This window comes from Frieseomelitta varia, unplaced genomic scaffold (genome assembly GCF_011392965.1).
Source record: "Frieseomelitta varia isolate USP_RPSP 00005682 unplaced genomic scaffold, Fvar_1.2 scaffold_591, whole genome shotgun sequence".
NCBI lineage: Eukaryota > Metazoa > Arthropoda > Insecta > Hymenoptera > Apidae > Frieseomelitta > Frieseomelitta varia.
This window is the reverse complement of record NW_025110358.1, coordinates 428,857-444,243: the sequence shown is the minus strand read 5'-3', so window position 1 is coordinate 444,243 and position 15,387 is coordinate 428,857. Positions and strand designations below refer to the sequence as shown.

The 15,387-nt window shown below is 34.2% G+C and overlaps 1 protein-coding gene and 1 long non-coding RNA gene across 3 annotated transcripts in view; both read left to right on the top strand.

Annotated features, from left to right (window-relative positions):
- Positions 1 to 4,936: 4,936 nt before the first annotated feature.
- LOC122534412 lies at positions 4,937 to 6,345 on the top strand. The gene is made up of 2 exons (XR_006307889.1): positions 4,937 to 5,050; positions 5,803 to 6,345. It is a non-coding gene; the product is annotated as an uncharacterized LOC122534412 (long non-coding RNA).
- Positions 6,346 to 7,261: 916 nt separating this feature from the next.
- Positions 7,262 to 15,387, top strand: part of LOC122534404 — a 32,041-nt gene continuing 23,915 nt past the window's right edge. For both annotated transcript variants that reach the window (XM_043665012.1, XM_043665011.1), the window contains exon 1: positions 7,262 to 7,660. In XM_043665012.1, the coding sequence (XP_043520947.1) occupies positions 7,658 to 7,660 (3 nt within the window). In that variant the 5' untranslated portion in view covers positions 7,262 to 7,657. The remainder of the gene's footprint in view (positions 7,661 to 15,387) is intronic.

Below are 15,387 nucleotides of genomic sequence, written 5' to 3'. Positions count from 1 at the left end.
TCCTCATGGAAGATTTCTAATTATTGTTAATTTAAATACAATATATAAATAGTGGCAGAAAAATCAGTATAATTATACATCTTAGTTACCATACAATTATGTTAACTACGTAATCGTTGCCTGTGATCTCCAATCGACGCTTCAGTGAGATATACATATGTATGTCTTAAATTATATTTTCTCTTAAAACTTAGAAAAAGTCACTTTTTGTGCAACGAAGTTCAGTAAGTACCTACAACAAGATCTGTGAAATTTTTAAAAAATTAAATATTTCATAACTACGAAATTTTCTTAGAACAATTTACTTAACATAATTTGCTTTAAAATTTCTAATGATACTGATTTACCAATTGAAAATATCTTAAGGAATAAGATGCAAAGATAAACCTAGTTTGTGTGACCAGGGAAAGCATATCCCAGGACACTGGAAACAAGAGCGATACGAAGGTGGATTATTAAAGTAATTACATAGAAGCAAGGAGCTGGATATCGTGAAAGAATTTGCCTTACTTTCACCCTTCCTGATTCCCAAAGCAAGAGACAAACATTGTCACAGATAAGAAAAAGTCCATTCTTCGCAATCAATTAGATCTGTGATGATAGTCCATCGTTTTCAGGACTTTAACATCTTCTAAAGAGGGGGAAAAATAGATTAGAAGTAGAAAAAGTCAAATTTGACATTACAATCTAAATTTGATTGTAATTTTTTGCAATTCCATGGAAACTTAGAATGGCAAACTATTACCGATACATGTTCACTAAAGTTTAGCTTACGCGATTCCATTATTTCTTTCTTTTATTAAATCAGCTTTTTAACTTTCAGTTTGGTTAGAAGATGATTAAGAAAAATGACCTTTGACTTATGTTTGTTAATTTCTTTGATAAGAATTTTTGGATACTTCTGTTTGGAAGAGAACAAAATTACTTAACAAAGCTCGTGAGATATGTTATTAGTGATTTATGCAAGTATATTAAAAAACAGAATTAAATTCAACATAGAAAACATCAAATTGTATGATGGTAAAAAGAGACAACAGGAGTACGTCAGCAACTTCACGGGAACAGGAGTTATTAGTGGCGTTTTCTGGATCGCTCTGCGCGTAAGAGAAAGAAATCGATTTACTGTAATACAAATATAATACACGTAGAAAGTCGGAAAGAAGGAAAAGGCAAAAACAGAATGAAAACGACAAAAAGGCAAAAGCGACAAGACGGCTGTTGAAAGACATTTACCAAAAGAATAAAAATACATAAATAAAAAGTGAAGAAAAATAAGCAAGATTGAAAATAAAAATAAATTTGAACGATCAACAAAATCGTGAGAGAGAGAAATGATAAAAGAAAAATATATAGAATGAAACACAATGGCGAATGGGAGCTTCATCTATCTTAGCCTAATCTCGCAAGGACATCTACCTGGTGATCCATTTTAATTGTCAAAGAATTCGATCGATCGCCTAATGTGAAATGATTTAAGCAGAGGGTGAAAGTAAGAGAAGACGATCCGTTTTATCACTCGCAGATGAATTGTTAATCGAGATATTATTCATTCACGAGATAAAAATTAAGTACTTTCTTACCTTGGTACTTTGAGATATTGAAACGTTTTGCAAACATGCAGTTCGATGTTGTGAGTAATCGAGGCTTGTGTAAGTGATCCGTTACTTTCTAAATTCTTATGCGTTTGGCTAATAAAAGTCCGTCACGTAGTGCATGCGTTTTACTAAGAAACGTGGACGTTTAACAATGGAATCTAATCTTCTTCGTTGTCTGTTAATTGTGGTGGAATTACGTTGTTGAAAGGTGTGCGAATGCTTTATGAGATCACGCAGTAGTACCTTTCCCTGGGAGGCTTAACTTTTATGCTTAACAATAGAATGTACGTGTATACTTATATGTTGATTATTATAATATTACATTGTACAAGGTCGTATATACTATTATTATAATACAACCACTTACGTTGATGATTAATGAACTGGGTGATTAATGAAAGTCATAGCACTATATTATTCCTTGGTAATAAATTTCTAAATCGTGCAGTATACTTCAGTAAAGTGGGTTTTATCTTGACCTTCATTACAATGATTGCAATTGCTTCTTTTTTGATATTCTATAATTTACTATATCTCCTACATATGAGAAAAAATGCAGTATCACCTACAAATGAATGCAATGAGAAAAAAGTTAGGTTTCTATTAAATAGGTGAAAATCTTAAATCAACATGAACTTTGCTGAATGTAATTGAGGTAACAGACAGATCTCGGGTATCCAAGCCTGCTGGACCGCCGGTATCTTTTCCCTTTCACCGTTGCCACGCAGAAAAATCCGATTTGGTTGTGCCCGCTGTATGTTCGTATATACGTGATTATGTTTCACGTCCGGACGCATTTTCTATCACATATATGCCACCATGTGCGCATTATCTTTTATTACAGCTCTTAAACGTCTCAGCTATTCGTGTATTTATTTCTGCATTTGTTTATGATTACAGGACTCGTAACATTGAAAGTAAAGGTATAAATGGGAATAAGTTTACGTAAAACAGCTATAAAAACTGGATACAATCAAGATCATGCTGTTGTATTATTAGCAAATGTATTGGCGTCACTCCTATAGACGTCATTATCGTTGCTTTTTGTTCTGCTACACTACAGACCAAAGTAGCTTTCGATGCCCTTGTTTTGAAACTCTCGCGCAGTTATCGTTTTATTGACGCTCTCGATAAAAAAGAAACAGAATTGCTCCACCATATTATAGATTAACATTTTATGTTACTACAAAACAACTAACATCATTCCTCATCAGTCGTAGATTTAAATAATTTTATAAATATTCTACTCTTTTAATAGAAAAGCCATTGATTGTTTTGTAGAATCCTCAACTTTCATCAAAAATTCAGGTACTCTATAAAAAAAATTGATAAACTGATAAAAAGAAACTGAATTTTATACTGAAGAGCTACCTCAAATTAATCCCTATCGAAATCATTAAATTTTCTACAGTTTCATAAACATTCGGTTTTTTTAAAAAATACAGTGGTGATACACTGATTTTCTTTTTTTAATGAAAGAAATTCTGTTGCAGCAAAAGGATTGCAAAATCAGTTATTATCTCTGCTGAATCGATTACACGTTTGATCGTTTCTCCCTGATGATTGGATACACACGGTCCTGATCGTTTCGTCTTACGTCACGCAAGCGGCCAAAGCAACGTACAATGAGGGTTTAAAGGAGGCCGAGGAGAATCCTCGAATTCAATGCCCGGATACACGGCGAGCTGATGATTACACGGCACCGACAATCATTTTACTCCCACGTATGCACGTTTGAGCGATTCGACCCGCGGAAAACACCTGCCCTCTTTGTTGAATAACTCGAGATAACGTGTCATCCTCCGCATTGTCTCGACAATTTTGTAATCTGTAACGTGCGTTGCATAGATTGGTAACATTACGAGGTCATCGGATAATTAGTAACTTGAATATTTTAATAAGCGAGAGATCGAAATCAACAGGGATTTCGACTTGATGAAAATTCACGTACAGGCTGGTGCAACAACAACATGCAGCCTCAGCGCAGATTTCTTCACACATTGAAAATAATAAGAATTTGCAATACTGTTTCCATTATTTGCACAAATAATTGCAAATAATTAATAGATTTCTTCACATATTGAAGATAATAAGAATTTGCTGTTCTATTATTTACTGTTTCCATTATTTACGCAAATAATTGCAAATAATTTTGTTTTAACATTTTATGTTCTTTGCAGGCGTCAACCTCGTATTTTGAAAGAAATATCCGAGGACTGTTTCGCGTGAGATTAAATCTTTTTAAAGGTGATTTTCAAAGTTTGTTCACGATTGATCTTTCTGGTACTTGCTGGCACAAGTAAGGTTGGACTAATGTGTTTCAAATATGATACTGGTCTTGGATGGAGGAGGCTGGGAATGCAATTTTCCGTGCAAGTTGGAGTGAGAGGACGAAATTCAAGGACTCGTTAGGTAACGATTCCAGTTATTCGATTTTAAATCAATCTCACTGGTAATTACCTACAGAAGCATTATTCATCAATACATTCACTTTCTATCCCCTGGCTCTATATAGAGTCAAGTCGTTGTCGACTACGTTTTGGATCTACACATACACGTACGTTTCGTCGCAAACATTTCATCAATCTCAAAATTTTCTTCACTTTTACGTACTTTACATTAGCGTTGATGTAATCAATTCTGGCACGTCTGACGTTCTTGTCAAAATTTCGACCAAGTTGAAGGAAACCGTTCTACGCGAAGGAATAAAGAAAGTTTCAAACTTTCAATCGATGATCAATACCTCGTAAATTTCGAGTACGAAATACTTTCTGCGTGCCACTTTCAAAAATCAGGGAACAGGATATTTTCACCTGCATGCCAAATAATTTAATCTGATCATTTCTTTTCATATCGTGAGGTACATTTCTCCTAGAATTAAATATATATCTCTTTCCATTTATTTTATATCAGTTTCAATCTGTTAACTAAGTTCATCAACGTCAGATCTAATCCATTCCATTATCATTGTCCTAATCTCTTTAAACCATTCTACATATTCACGCAAACAGTGAACATGCTACATTACATATAATTTCTCTACCTCCAACTACCATCATTTGCCTTCCATTAGCAATGATACGTCATACTACACCATTTATGCCAGTAATAGAATCCGTGGACGTCGGTCTTTTGGTAAAACGGGGAAAAGTCATACAATTAGCGATGATGTTCCGTTGTAATAATGGAATAACTACGCACAACAGACAATATCCTACCTATTATATAATTCTTCCATTAATATCCTTTCATTGACTTGTACCCAGGGCATCGGAAGTTGTCATTACGGAGTTGTTTTCGACAAAGGGCGCTCGCCGTGGCGTGTTTTCCTTCCTGGCTGGAGAATCATAACGCATGGAAGGACGCGCACCGTCAGCCGGCCAAGTGACTGACCCACGATTCCTATATATCGCGGAGATTGCGTAAGACCGCACCACCGTGTACACGCTATAAACGTACTGCCTCTCACTTCTTTCTATCCTGTCTCGTTGGCAAGCTGGCACAAATACATTTCGTACTTGGAAAAGGCGAAAAATTTGCCTTCTCGCAGCCTGATGAAATTTAACCTGATGATTAGGAGAGTAGCAGTCTTTTAGTAGAATTTTCAGCAGCATTTTAGTAGAATAGCAGAGGAATTGTATAACAGAAATAACAATAGCTTTGTAATAGAACTATAGGTATATTGCAGTGGTTCGGTATGAGAAACATTATGAACAGAGTATCTCAGTGTTTTTTTGTTTTTTTTGGAACATGTCAGTAATACGTATTACTGTTAAAATTGTTATTATCTTGTGTATGTTAATTTCATGTGATAGAATACAAATGTATAAATATCACTAATGTCAATTATTGAAAGTAGGTGACAAAAAAAATGTTACCTAATTAAAATAATCGTTCAGTTATATGTAATATTTATATTATTAATATAATATTTATTATTATTATTTAATATTAATATTAAATAAATAATATGTTTAATATATAATATTTATATTATTATATAAATTATATATTATTATATATTTTATGTGATGGAATACAAATATACATCACTAACGCCAATTATTAAATAGATGACAATATAATAAAATAATTGTTCAGTTGTATGTATAATATTTATATTAATTTCATGTGATAGAATACAAATATATATCACCAACGTTAATTATTGAGAATGAAGGATGTTAAAATGGTCGTTCAGTTGCAGGAAAAGGTATTGAACTTAAAGGAGGAGCACTCTTACCAACTTAATCATAATCAGAGGCAGTTGAAGTGCCACACAAGAAATTTAAGCAACGACCGCTTTATTGGATTCTAAACGTGCAACTGTTTCTTCGAACTTCTAGAGCAGAAAAGAAAATTACTTGTATGTGAGGCTTGTACCGCTACGCAGTGGATTGTTACTTAAGCATCAATTGTCAATAAGATGTATGACTCTATAACCAGTGTTACATTAATTTCTAATTACGCGTGAAGACAGCAATAAAATACTAATCGTTTTCTAAACTTACATACATTTCGCAGTTTCTTGCATGTATGTTCTAGAAATATCACGAAGGCTACTTTGGTTACCTACTTTCTACGTAAACTTCTTCCATTTTTGCATACTAATCATTCGTCGTGAGAGATGCCAAATCTTGTAATTTATCATCAAGGATCATTTTCACCATTTATGGACTTGAAACTTAGTTGTGATATTACGGATTGTATCTTCCACATAATGCAATGAAATAAAGGAACATTAATAGATTACTTTTCATTATTTGGAGATCTAGGGCAGAGATAGTTCAACAGCTTATGTCATCAGTTTCCATTTATTGGACACTAAACGTGCCTAAGATACCTTCAAACAGTCCAACGAAGAAACCTTAACTGATTGCTCTTCACTATCCACAGATCTAACACAAAGTCTTTTCGTACTCTATGCCATCAATCTCAATTTATCATATACCATAACTTCCTTAATGTCCAAACAAAGGAACATTAATAACTTGGATATATTTCAGAGATCCAAGACAAAGAAAACACTATCACTCCACGTAATCGTCCAACCTTAGTTCGTCATATACCATATCTTCTACATAGCTCAACTTGAATGGACAAACATGATGTTATAAAACAAAGTCACTAACTGATCTGGCCCCAGTTGGCTTCGTACATATTAGCATATCACGCGAGTAGATAGACATCTCCGCAAGTTTTCTTCAAACCAATTCGAAAGCACGCAGTTCAGCGATAATCTGGAAAATTGGATCTTCCGGTAGAGAGTGAGTTGTAACTGTTTTGTAAGAAAGATGCACCGCGAAGGAAGAACTCTAGCTCTAAATCTCCGATGTGTTTCTTAGAAAATTCGCGAACTTCGTCTGATTTTACAATGCCACCGGTATACGTAATTCTTCGCTGTCCATTGATCCCGAGACGATCTCGTTCGCTGAGAGAACTGCGTCAAACAATTTCTCTGAGAAAAATGCGTCGCTTTGAGGACAGTGGCGGAAAGAAGGGAAGGATGCGTGGCGGACAGCTCGGTGGAAAAAGATATCAGGAATTGTCTCGGTTATACCGGTTCGCGGGGCCAATCGAACAAGAGGCTTTCTCCTGGATCACTCGTTTGCACCGAGTCTCCTCGTCCTCTGGAGGGGATATCTATATAGGCTGTTCATTCCGGGTGAGCCCCTTCAAACTGTCCGCGATCCTAAGCCCGTGAACGAGACACGATTTAACGAGATCTTGAGAAATCTTGTACTCGATACTCGATGTGCAGACGCAGTTGAAATTTGAATCGTCGCTGAACTTCGAAGAAGGAAGAACTCTCAATCGGGATTGAGGAAGAGAGGAAAAAGAAAGAAACGAAGAAAAGAAAAACAGAAGAGTGGTGAAGGAGAGGAAGGGATATGAGGGACATGGCTCGATCGTGGTGCGTTGTGAGAGAGTGCAACCGAGACGAACAGTAACGAACGAAACGTAGTCGAGTTTAGCGCGAGCTTTTTGTTCCGAGGCGGAAGTCCTCGAGTCCTGTATCTGTCTTGGCCGTAGATCGCTGGGGCCTACCACCATCCTGCACCATGGTGAGTGATTATCACGATTAAGGTGACGATTTGTGCTCGAGAATTGGAGAATTTTTCTTGGACACTTGCTTTCTATCTCTTTCTCTTCTACTCTTCTTTCTTCATTTTTTGGTAACTCGTAAATTTTAACGCGAATTTCTTATGAGTTGGTTGTATCTTTATTTTTATAAAATATACCGATCAAAAAGATATTTAAATATATTAAGTATTGAAAGTATTAAAATATATTATAAAAGATATTTTTTTTAATAAAAATTCTCTTTGACGCATCGTCGAGACAGGCGTGCAAAATTATAGTCTGATTCAGTGGTGATTTGGGGGAATATATATTAGATTTAGTATATATTATAGTATAGTATATATTAGTATAGTATATAGTATAGTATAGTATATAGTATAGTATAGTATATAGTATAGTATAGTATATAGTATAGTATAGTATATATTAGTATAGTATATAGTATAGTATAGTATATAGTATAGTATAGTATAGTATAGTATAGTATAGTATAGTATAGTATAGTATAGTATAGTATAGTATAGTATAGTATAGTATATATTATAGTATAGTATATGTTAGTATTAGTACAGTATATATTATAGTATAGTATATGTTAGTATTAGTACAGTATATATTAGTATATATTATAGTATAGTATATATTAGTATATATTATATGATTAATAACTAATATAATGTATCAGATTTTCTATAATTTACAAGTACTACTATCAGTGATCATACCACCTTGTACTAACTGTTGAGCTGGGTGGTTTGAATTTTTTATCTTCATTACATTGGATCTTAAAATATAATTTGAATATAATTTGAAGAGTTTTCACCGCGTTCGTTGAGTTAAAGCCGATTTATCTTCTTTCTTCTTTTCAACTTGCCAGGACGAAGAACTTTCCTTACGTCAGTTTTGATTGACGTAAGAAGAGATAAGACGAAGGATAACTTTACATAAGTATTTGATAGTTTCCCGGATACTGTCTTTCAATTCCAATTCCACGCTTTCTATCACTATTGCATTATTAGCAGATCGTGCCTACGCGTGCACAGAATAGAAAAACTAAGCAGTGGAAAGCTGCATTCTTGTTTATTGCCAATCCAACTGCGTTAATAGAAAACTTGGGGCAAATTGCGATGTATCATGACTTCTTTTCGTTCGTACGCGACAGTATTACTACAGTAACAATACAGTCTATATGTACAAATACAATTTATATAATCATAATCAAGTGGTCAAGCTTGACAAAATTAAATTAGAACTTGTAACGATTGAAATTGAAATACTTCGAACGTAATAACAAGAGAAAATCATTCGTTTCGTTTCTTGTCGCTTCGAGAATTCTTTGATTGCGAGAGCGCTTTCGGGTTACGAAATACCCGAAAATAGGTTAAAAAGATTACGCGAAAGATCGAAGTGGAAGAAACAAGTTGCAATTTTCTTTAAAAGGGAACAGATGTTTTCCACTGCGAGAGAGAGAGAGAGAGAGAGAGAGAGAGAGAGAAAAGGAGAGGTTTTGCTTGGAACACGAATGAAGAAAAGGAGCGATACACCGGATCGGGCGCAAATAGGCAAAATCGAAGCTGGATGCTCTGCTATTCTCCAGCGGGAAGGAAATGGGGGTCAGTGTGTGAACAGCTTCTCGCTCTTTATGTCCAATTCAAGAGGTCGCCGACCGTCTTTCTTCTTCGATCGTGCTACCGTGCTTCTTTCTCTTTTCTCTCTCTCTCCTCTTCTCTCTCAGAAACTTTACTCTGCCAGAAAATTGGATAGTTACCGAATTTTCCATCGTTTCTCCTTCGTGGAACATTTTCTTCGTCAGAGATAGGAATTCTTTTATCCTTATAACTTTTAGTAGCGGATAGTGGCGTCTATGATACGTATCGCGAGTACAGGATAAATATTTCTTTGCTCTCTCGTTACTGTTTATCGTTTTATTGCTTGAAAATTTTAACGTTCAACTGATGTCACGTGTCACGATTAATGATTCAATTAATGTTGTTAACGTTGATGCTTCACGCTTTTAAATTTCACGCGTTGAAAACTTTCGTATCTAGAGTCCCAGCTGTTCCGATGATAAATTTGTAAAATTAAACCGGATAAAGATGTTTGAATCACGAACACCAAAATAGCTTCATTTACATATTTCACGAATTAATCCTCCTTCTGTCACGTTCTCTTCTTCACTCATTCGCTCTTAGAATTTCATCCGTCCCAGATGAATATTAAAAATATTTACGCAACTTTCTACTCTTCGATTCTGTAAAAGAAGAGACTACATCTACACAATGTTCTCAATACATATATTCCACGACGAAAATCTGCGAAATTCTCACTTGCACAGATTGCCAGATGAATTGATTCAAGCTGTGCTTAATCCTAGTTAAAAAGTGTAGAACTAGTTTAAACGAAGTCTCTTGAAAGAAGAAAAAAATAAACTCTTCTTTCAAAGCGAGTTCCAGCAAAGGTTGGAACCTCGAGGAAAAACCTCTTGTTAGGGTAAACGAGGAGGGCGAAATAGGAAGGAAGGAGGAATTCCAGTGCAGGAACCGGAATCGCATGAAGAATTCTTTGCTCTGTTACTACGTAATTGCCTTGTCGCCAGTTCATGTTCATGTTCTGCGAACACATCCTTAAGGACGAAGTCTCGCCTCGCTTCCCCCCCCCCCCCCCCGACGATCGTGTTAATTAGGTCGACACAAGAAACACGCGATAAATTTAACTTTATTTCTCGTTTCTCCTTTATTATAAACTTGCAACATTGATAATTATCTATTATTTTATGTTATATAGATAATTATCTATTATTTTATTTTAGGCAGGTACATATATATATCGATTACGTACGATAAGTCATACAGTCTAACCGCAGTAATTTTTCGCTATCGATTTTCTTAGAAGTTCGATCCAATCAATCGTCTCTTCATTTTTCTTTTTTTTTGAATTATAAATGTTCATCAACATCCGTAAATTTCGAGAAATTTGAACGAATATCTCGGTAGAAGTCATATATATTCTTTTGAAGAATTCGTTTCAGTATACTCCTTGTTTTCATTGCGGATGGACTTCGAAATAATACGTAGATACTTTCGCTCCAATTGATGAAATTAATTTCTGACGAATTTTATACCGTTTCTGGATGCCATTGATCGTAATTCATTCTTAAATCAGTTGCAACTGACTGCGGACCATAACGAGTGACCAAACCAAGTATGCAATAAGTTCGTCGCTTTCTTTTTCAACACGTCGGCACGGATGTCGCTGGATAGAAATTATTAATATGAGAAGTAATTCAACAAATTTGTTATTTGTTTTGCCTTTTTTGTTATAATTAAATGCACTTGGAATTGCAATTAGGAGGTTGAATCTGCGAGAGATGTTGGCGTGTCCAGGAGGCCAACAGACTGAGAAGAAGAAAATTCTTCGACGTTGATCAACAACTCTCGCGAGCATCATTTAATTCGGTGTTCGTTAACTGAACACGATCTTCGGGAGAGATACGATTTTTCGTTGGGCAACCAGAAATTGGCAGTCTCCGCTATGAAACGGAAAGAGAAGGGGAGAGAAGGCACGTTAGAGGCCCCGAGAACAGGAAGATTGGGATCTATCGTGGAACAGAGAGGCTTAATAGACAATGAAGATTCGCGGCGCCGATAAGGCGAACCGCAGGAATCCTTTTTCAGTTTTCTCTTGTCGCTCCTTTGTTGAAAGCCCGCCCGATGAATTCGTCGTAATTGCGAATACACCGTATACAAGGCCCGCGTTGCGTAAACTACGACACTCTTATTTTACAATATCCACGTTATTATACGGCGCTAGAAAATGTCCATTGTGGTGATCGAACAAGTAAAACGGTTGTTGTTTCGACGTGAAACTGACGTCCGTAAATCCATTTTGTCCTGTTCGTAGAAACTCGGAAAAAACGATTCCATTTCATACATTTTAGACACAGTATTTTCTTTATGTTGCATTGACGTGGAATTGGTTCATTTTTTTTTTTTTTTTTTTAATGTCTACATGTATGATGAGGAATTAAAATGAAATAAAAATAAAAGAGTGAAGAGCATAACCGTACCAATGAAAGTAGAAGATTCGTAAGAAAAGATCGTACAACGTATTTACTTGAAAACGTGATTTTTGGGAAGGTAAGAACACTCTTTTTTTCTTTATCGAAAGTCTTAAAAATTCAAACGTGAGTAGGAAACGTTGAAAAATCTTTTTCGTAACTAGGTCTGTCTGTTATTTTGAAGACTGAAGTCTCCTCTTTACAACGACTTCTTAAATCTCGTTGTATAATTTTTATTTACCATTTTATTGAACACTGAACATCAGCGTTGAACGACAATAGTTCCAAGAAATTCTCACATTTCTCACATCTAGAGCTAATGTTTCAAGTTCAATAAAATGGCCAAAGTAAGAAAAAAAAAAAAAAAAAAAAAAACGTAGCTTTAAGGGCTCGTTGTAAAGAGAAAATTTTGAAAGATTTTTGAAAAAGAAAAAACCGAGCTCAGGATTGTCAAATTAGAAGCTTCGCACTTGAAAAATGAGACCAAGTGGATCGTTGTAATATGATCTTTCTTCACAAAAAGTCGTATCAGCTCGGAAAAAAATTATTTTTCACTTCGAGAAATAATAACCATAAACAGGTTAAAAGAAAAAAAGAAGAAAAACCGTTTCAACACCTTTCGAAGTCGTTCGCGTTCTATGGGCAATTTACCTTCCTTTCTCCTCGCTGGAATGGATCAAAACGTTTGTTGGTTTCCAGGAAGTGTTCTAACACGTTTCGTTTGAAAACACAATGGTTTTGTAAGTACGGTACCGCGATAATGACGAGCAGTAACTCGAATTCACGTGTCATTAAATCAATGTTTTCTTCGTCGGGTTTTTTTTCTTTTTCTTTTCGATCGTGCGAGATTTTCATCGAGTGGCGTTGAGTTTAAATTTAAATTTTAAATATTAAATTTTTTGTGTGACAAATGATGATAACAGCGATGAGAGAGAAAATTGCTCGTGTTCCTCAAAGATTTTTCATTACGTTGGGTCTTAATTTTTACTTTTCAGTCAGTGACTGTATCATTTTGGACTATAGAGCATATATTTTATAACGAAGACTCTATTTTGTGAGTAAAGACTCTATTTAGGTGAAAATATCGGTAGTATCGGTGCAGAGTTGGTTGACAGAAGAAAGGAAAATAATCGAATTACCTGTGCAAAAACTAGAACTTGTTAGACCTTTTGCTTGTCGGGAAATTACTATGTTAATTAAACCATCTAGCAGATATACACATAATAGAAGAGATATTGATACTAAGATATAAGAATTACATTGGATAATTAACTGTCTCAATTATTATTATTAACAAAATAGTATTACTTAGTTTCGTAGCGTTTCGTTTTTCTGAAATAACCAGTTTTTTTTCAAAAATAAGGACTTTCACAGTTAGAAAGTATCCATTAAATTCATCTAATCTACAGGTATATTATCAGAGCACAATTTTATACACAAATTAAATAATTTTGTACTTTTTAAAGTATATATAAATTTTTATTCTCGTCGGTTATAGATAAATATAATATAATATTATAATTATTATAATATAATATATTTTATAATATAATATAAAATTATAATAATATAATTTTCATTCTATTATATTTATCTTATAGATAAATATAAAATTATTATAATATATAATAATTTTAATATATAATATATATAAAATTATAATAATTTTTATTCTATTATATTTGTCTTACAGATAAATATAATATAATAACAAATAAAAAATAAATATAATATAATACAATATAATAATTTTTATTCTCTTATAGATAAATATAATATAATAACTTTGTGAAACAATGATAAGGTGACTAAAATATTAGACGTTATTATACAAGTGCAATATCTATAGAAATAAAAGTTGCAATGCCGAAAAAGTTCGAAGGCGAAAGTACGAGCGAAAGAGAAGAAAGTTCACTCGATGAGTATGTTAAGTGGAACGAATGAAACATGGAAGAGGACACGGGAATCGGGCTTGTTCTTTTTCTTTTTTTTTTTTTTTTTGAGTGGGGAACGTGAGAAAGGAAGTTCGATCGTTCGGATTATATTCTTCTCCACAAGCCACTGTTCCTTTGTGAAATTATTGTTCGTGAAAGTCTTTGCGATAATGTTTCAACCTTTGTGTTTTTTAAGTGTTACATAATTGTTGTATAAATAGGATTATGGTACAGTAGGATTACGGTGTTATACAGCGGAGCTCGTGATGGCATAAGTTATTGATAGTCGTAGATTACATCGTGTGATGGGAACGATATATTGTTTCGTACAAGTTATTTTCTTCCTCTTTTTTTTTTTTTTTTTTGTATACGCGTTAGATTTGTTGCGCGCGGTAATGAGCACGAGGAAAAGAAAAGTATGCTTTTGTGAAATCTGGGAACTCGATGACAATTTTTCTGTTTTCACTTTCTTCCAAGACGAAACTGATGTTTAATCATCATCAATAATTCATTTTATAACAAACAATTTCAACCTTAAGGTCAAGGTTTCATTTCGTCAGCTAGAAAAAGAAAACCTATCATTCGATGATAGGTTTGCAAAGCAAGAACGTCTCTCTATAAAATCTCTGATCAAAGAAAAACCGAGCTTCAAAAAAAAAAAAAAAAAAAAAAAAATGCCTGTAATTCTACCGATTATTGAGGATCCCAACTGCGAAATGAAATTGACAGACAGCTAATAAGTCTTGATCTAGGTGATTGCAGTGGCCACATGCACACACCTATGTAGCTCTCGAAACGAAAGTCTCGCGAGAGGGACAGGTCGAACCGATTGCAGGGGAGACACTGAAGTGGAGCGTGAAAACAGCGAAGGACGTCAGCGTTTGGCATTTTCGTGTATCGTTTCCTCGATCGGGTTACGGCACGAGCAAACCATTCGGTTGGTTACGTGTCGTTTCGCGTCTGACCGACCGAAGGATCGGGTTAACTGGTGTGTTATCACGCTGTTGTTCACTTGGAACGGGCAAACGTTGACTGGCGGCGCAGCTCCGCCACGTTTTCTCCTGTCGTTCGGTCGCGTGTGATTTCTTTCGATCACCCGACGAAGCCTTTTTTCGCTCGAAAGTATCTAGCGCGAACTTTAGAAAGGAATACAGATCGAATAAAATGTGTGATAACGTGTCAGTAGGTATATCTGATAGCTGTAGAAGGTACTGATACCTGGAAGGTATTGTTATTGCCAGATTTCGAGCATTTTCGAAGGATATAATTCCAAACTGGAAATGAAAAGTTACATCTGCCGCGTTTGTTATCGAATATAGTAAAAGTCCTTTAAGGATATAAAAAAAAAAAGATATTATTTTGACTTTTATTATCAAATATCTTTTTCGACTTTTATTATTTTTATTATTAAATAACCTTTTCGACTTTTATTATTAAATATCCTTTTTAAGATAAAAAAGATATTATTTTGACTTTTATTATTAAATATCTTTTTTGACGTTTATTATTTTTATTATTAAATATTCTTTTCGACTTTTATTATTAAATATCCTTTTTAAGATAAAAAAGATATTATTTTGACTTTTATTTTGACTTTTTATTATCAAATATCTTTTTTGACTTTTATTATTTTTATTATTAAATATTCTTTTCGACTTTTATTATTAAATATCCTTTTTAAGGTAAAAGAGATATTATTTTGACTTTTATTATCAAA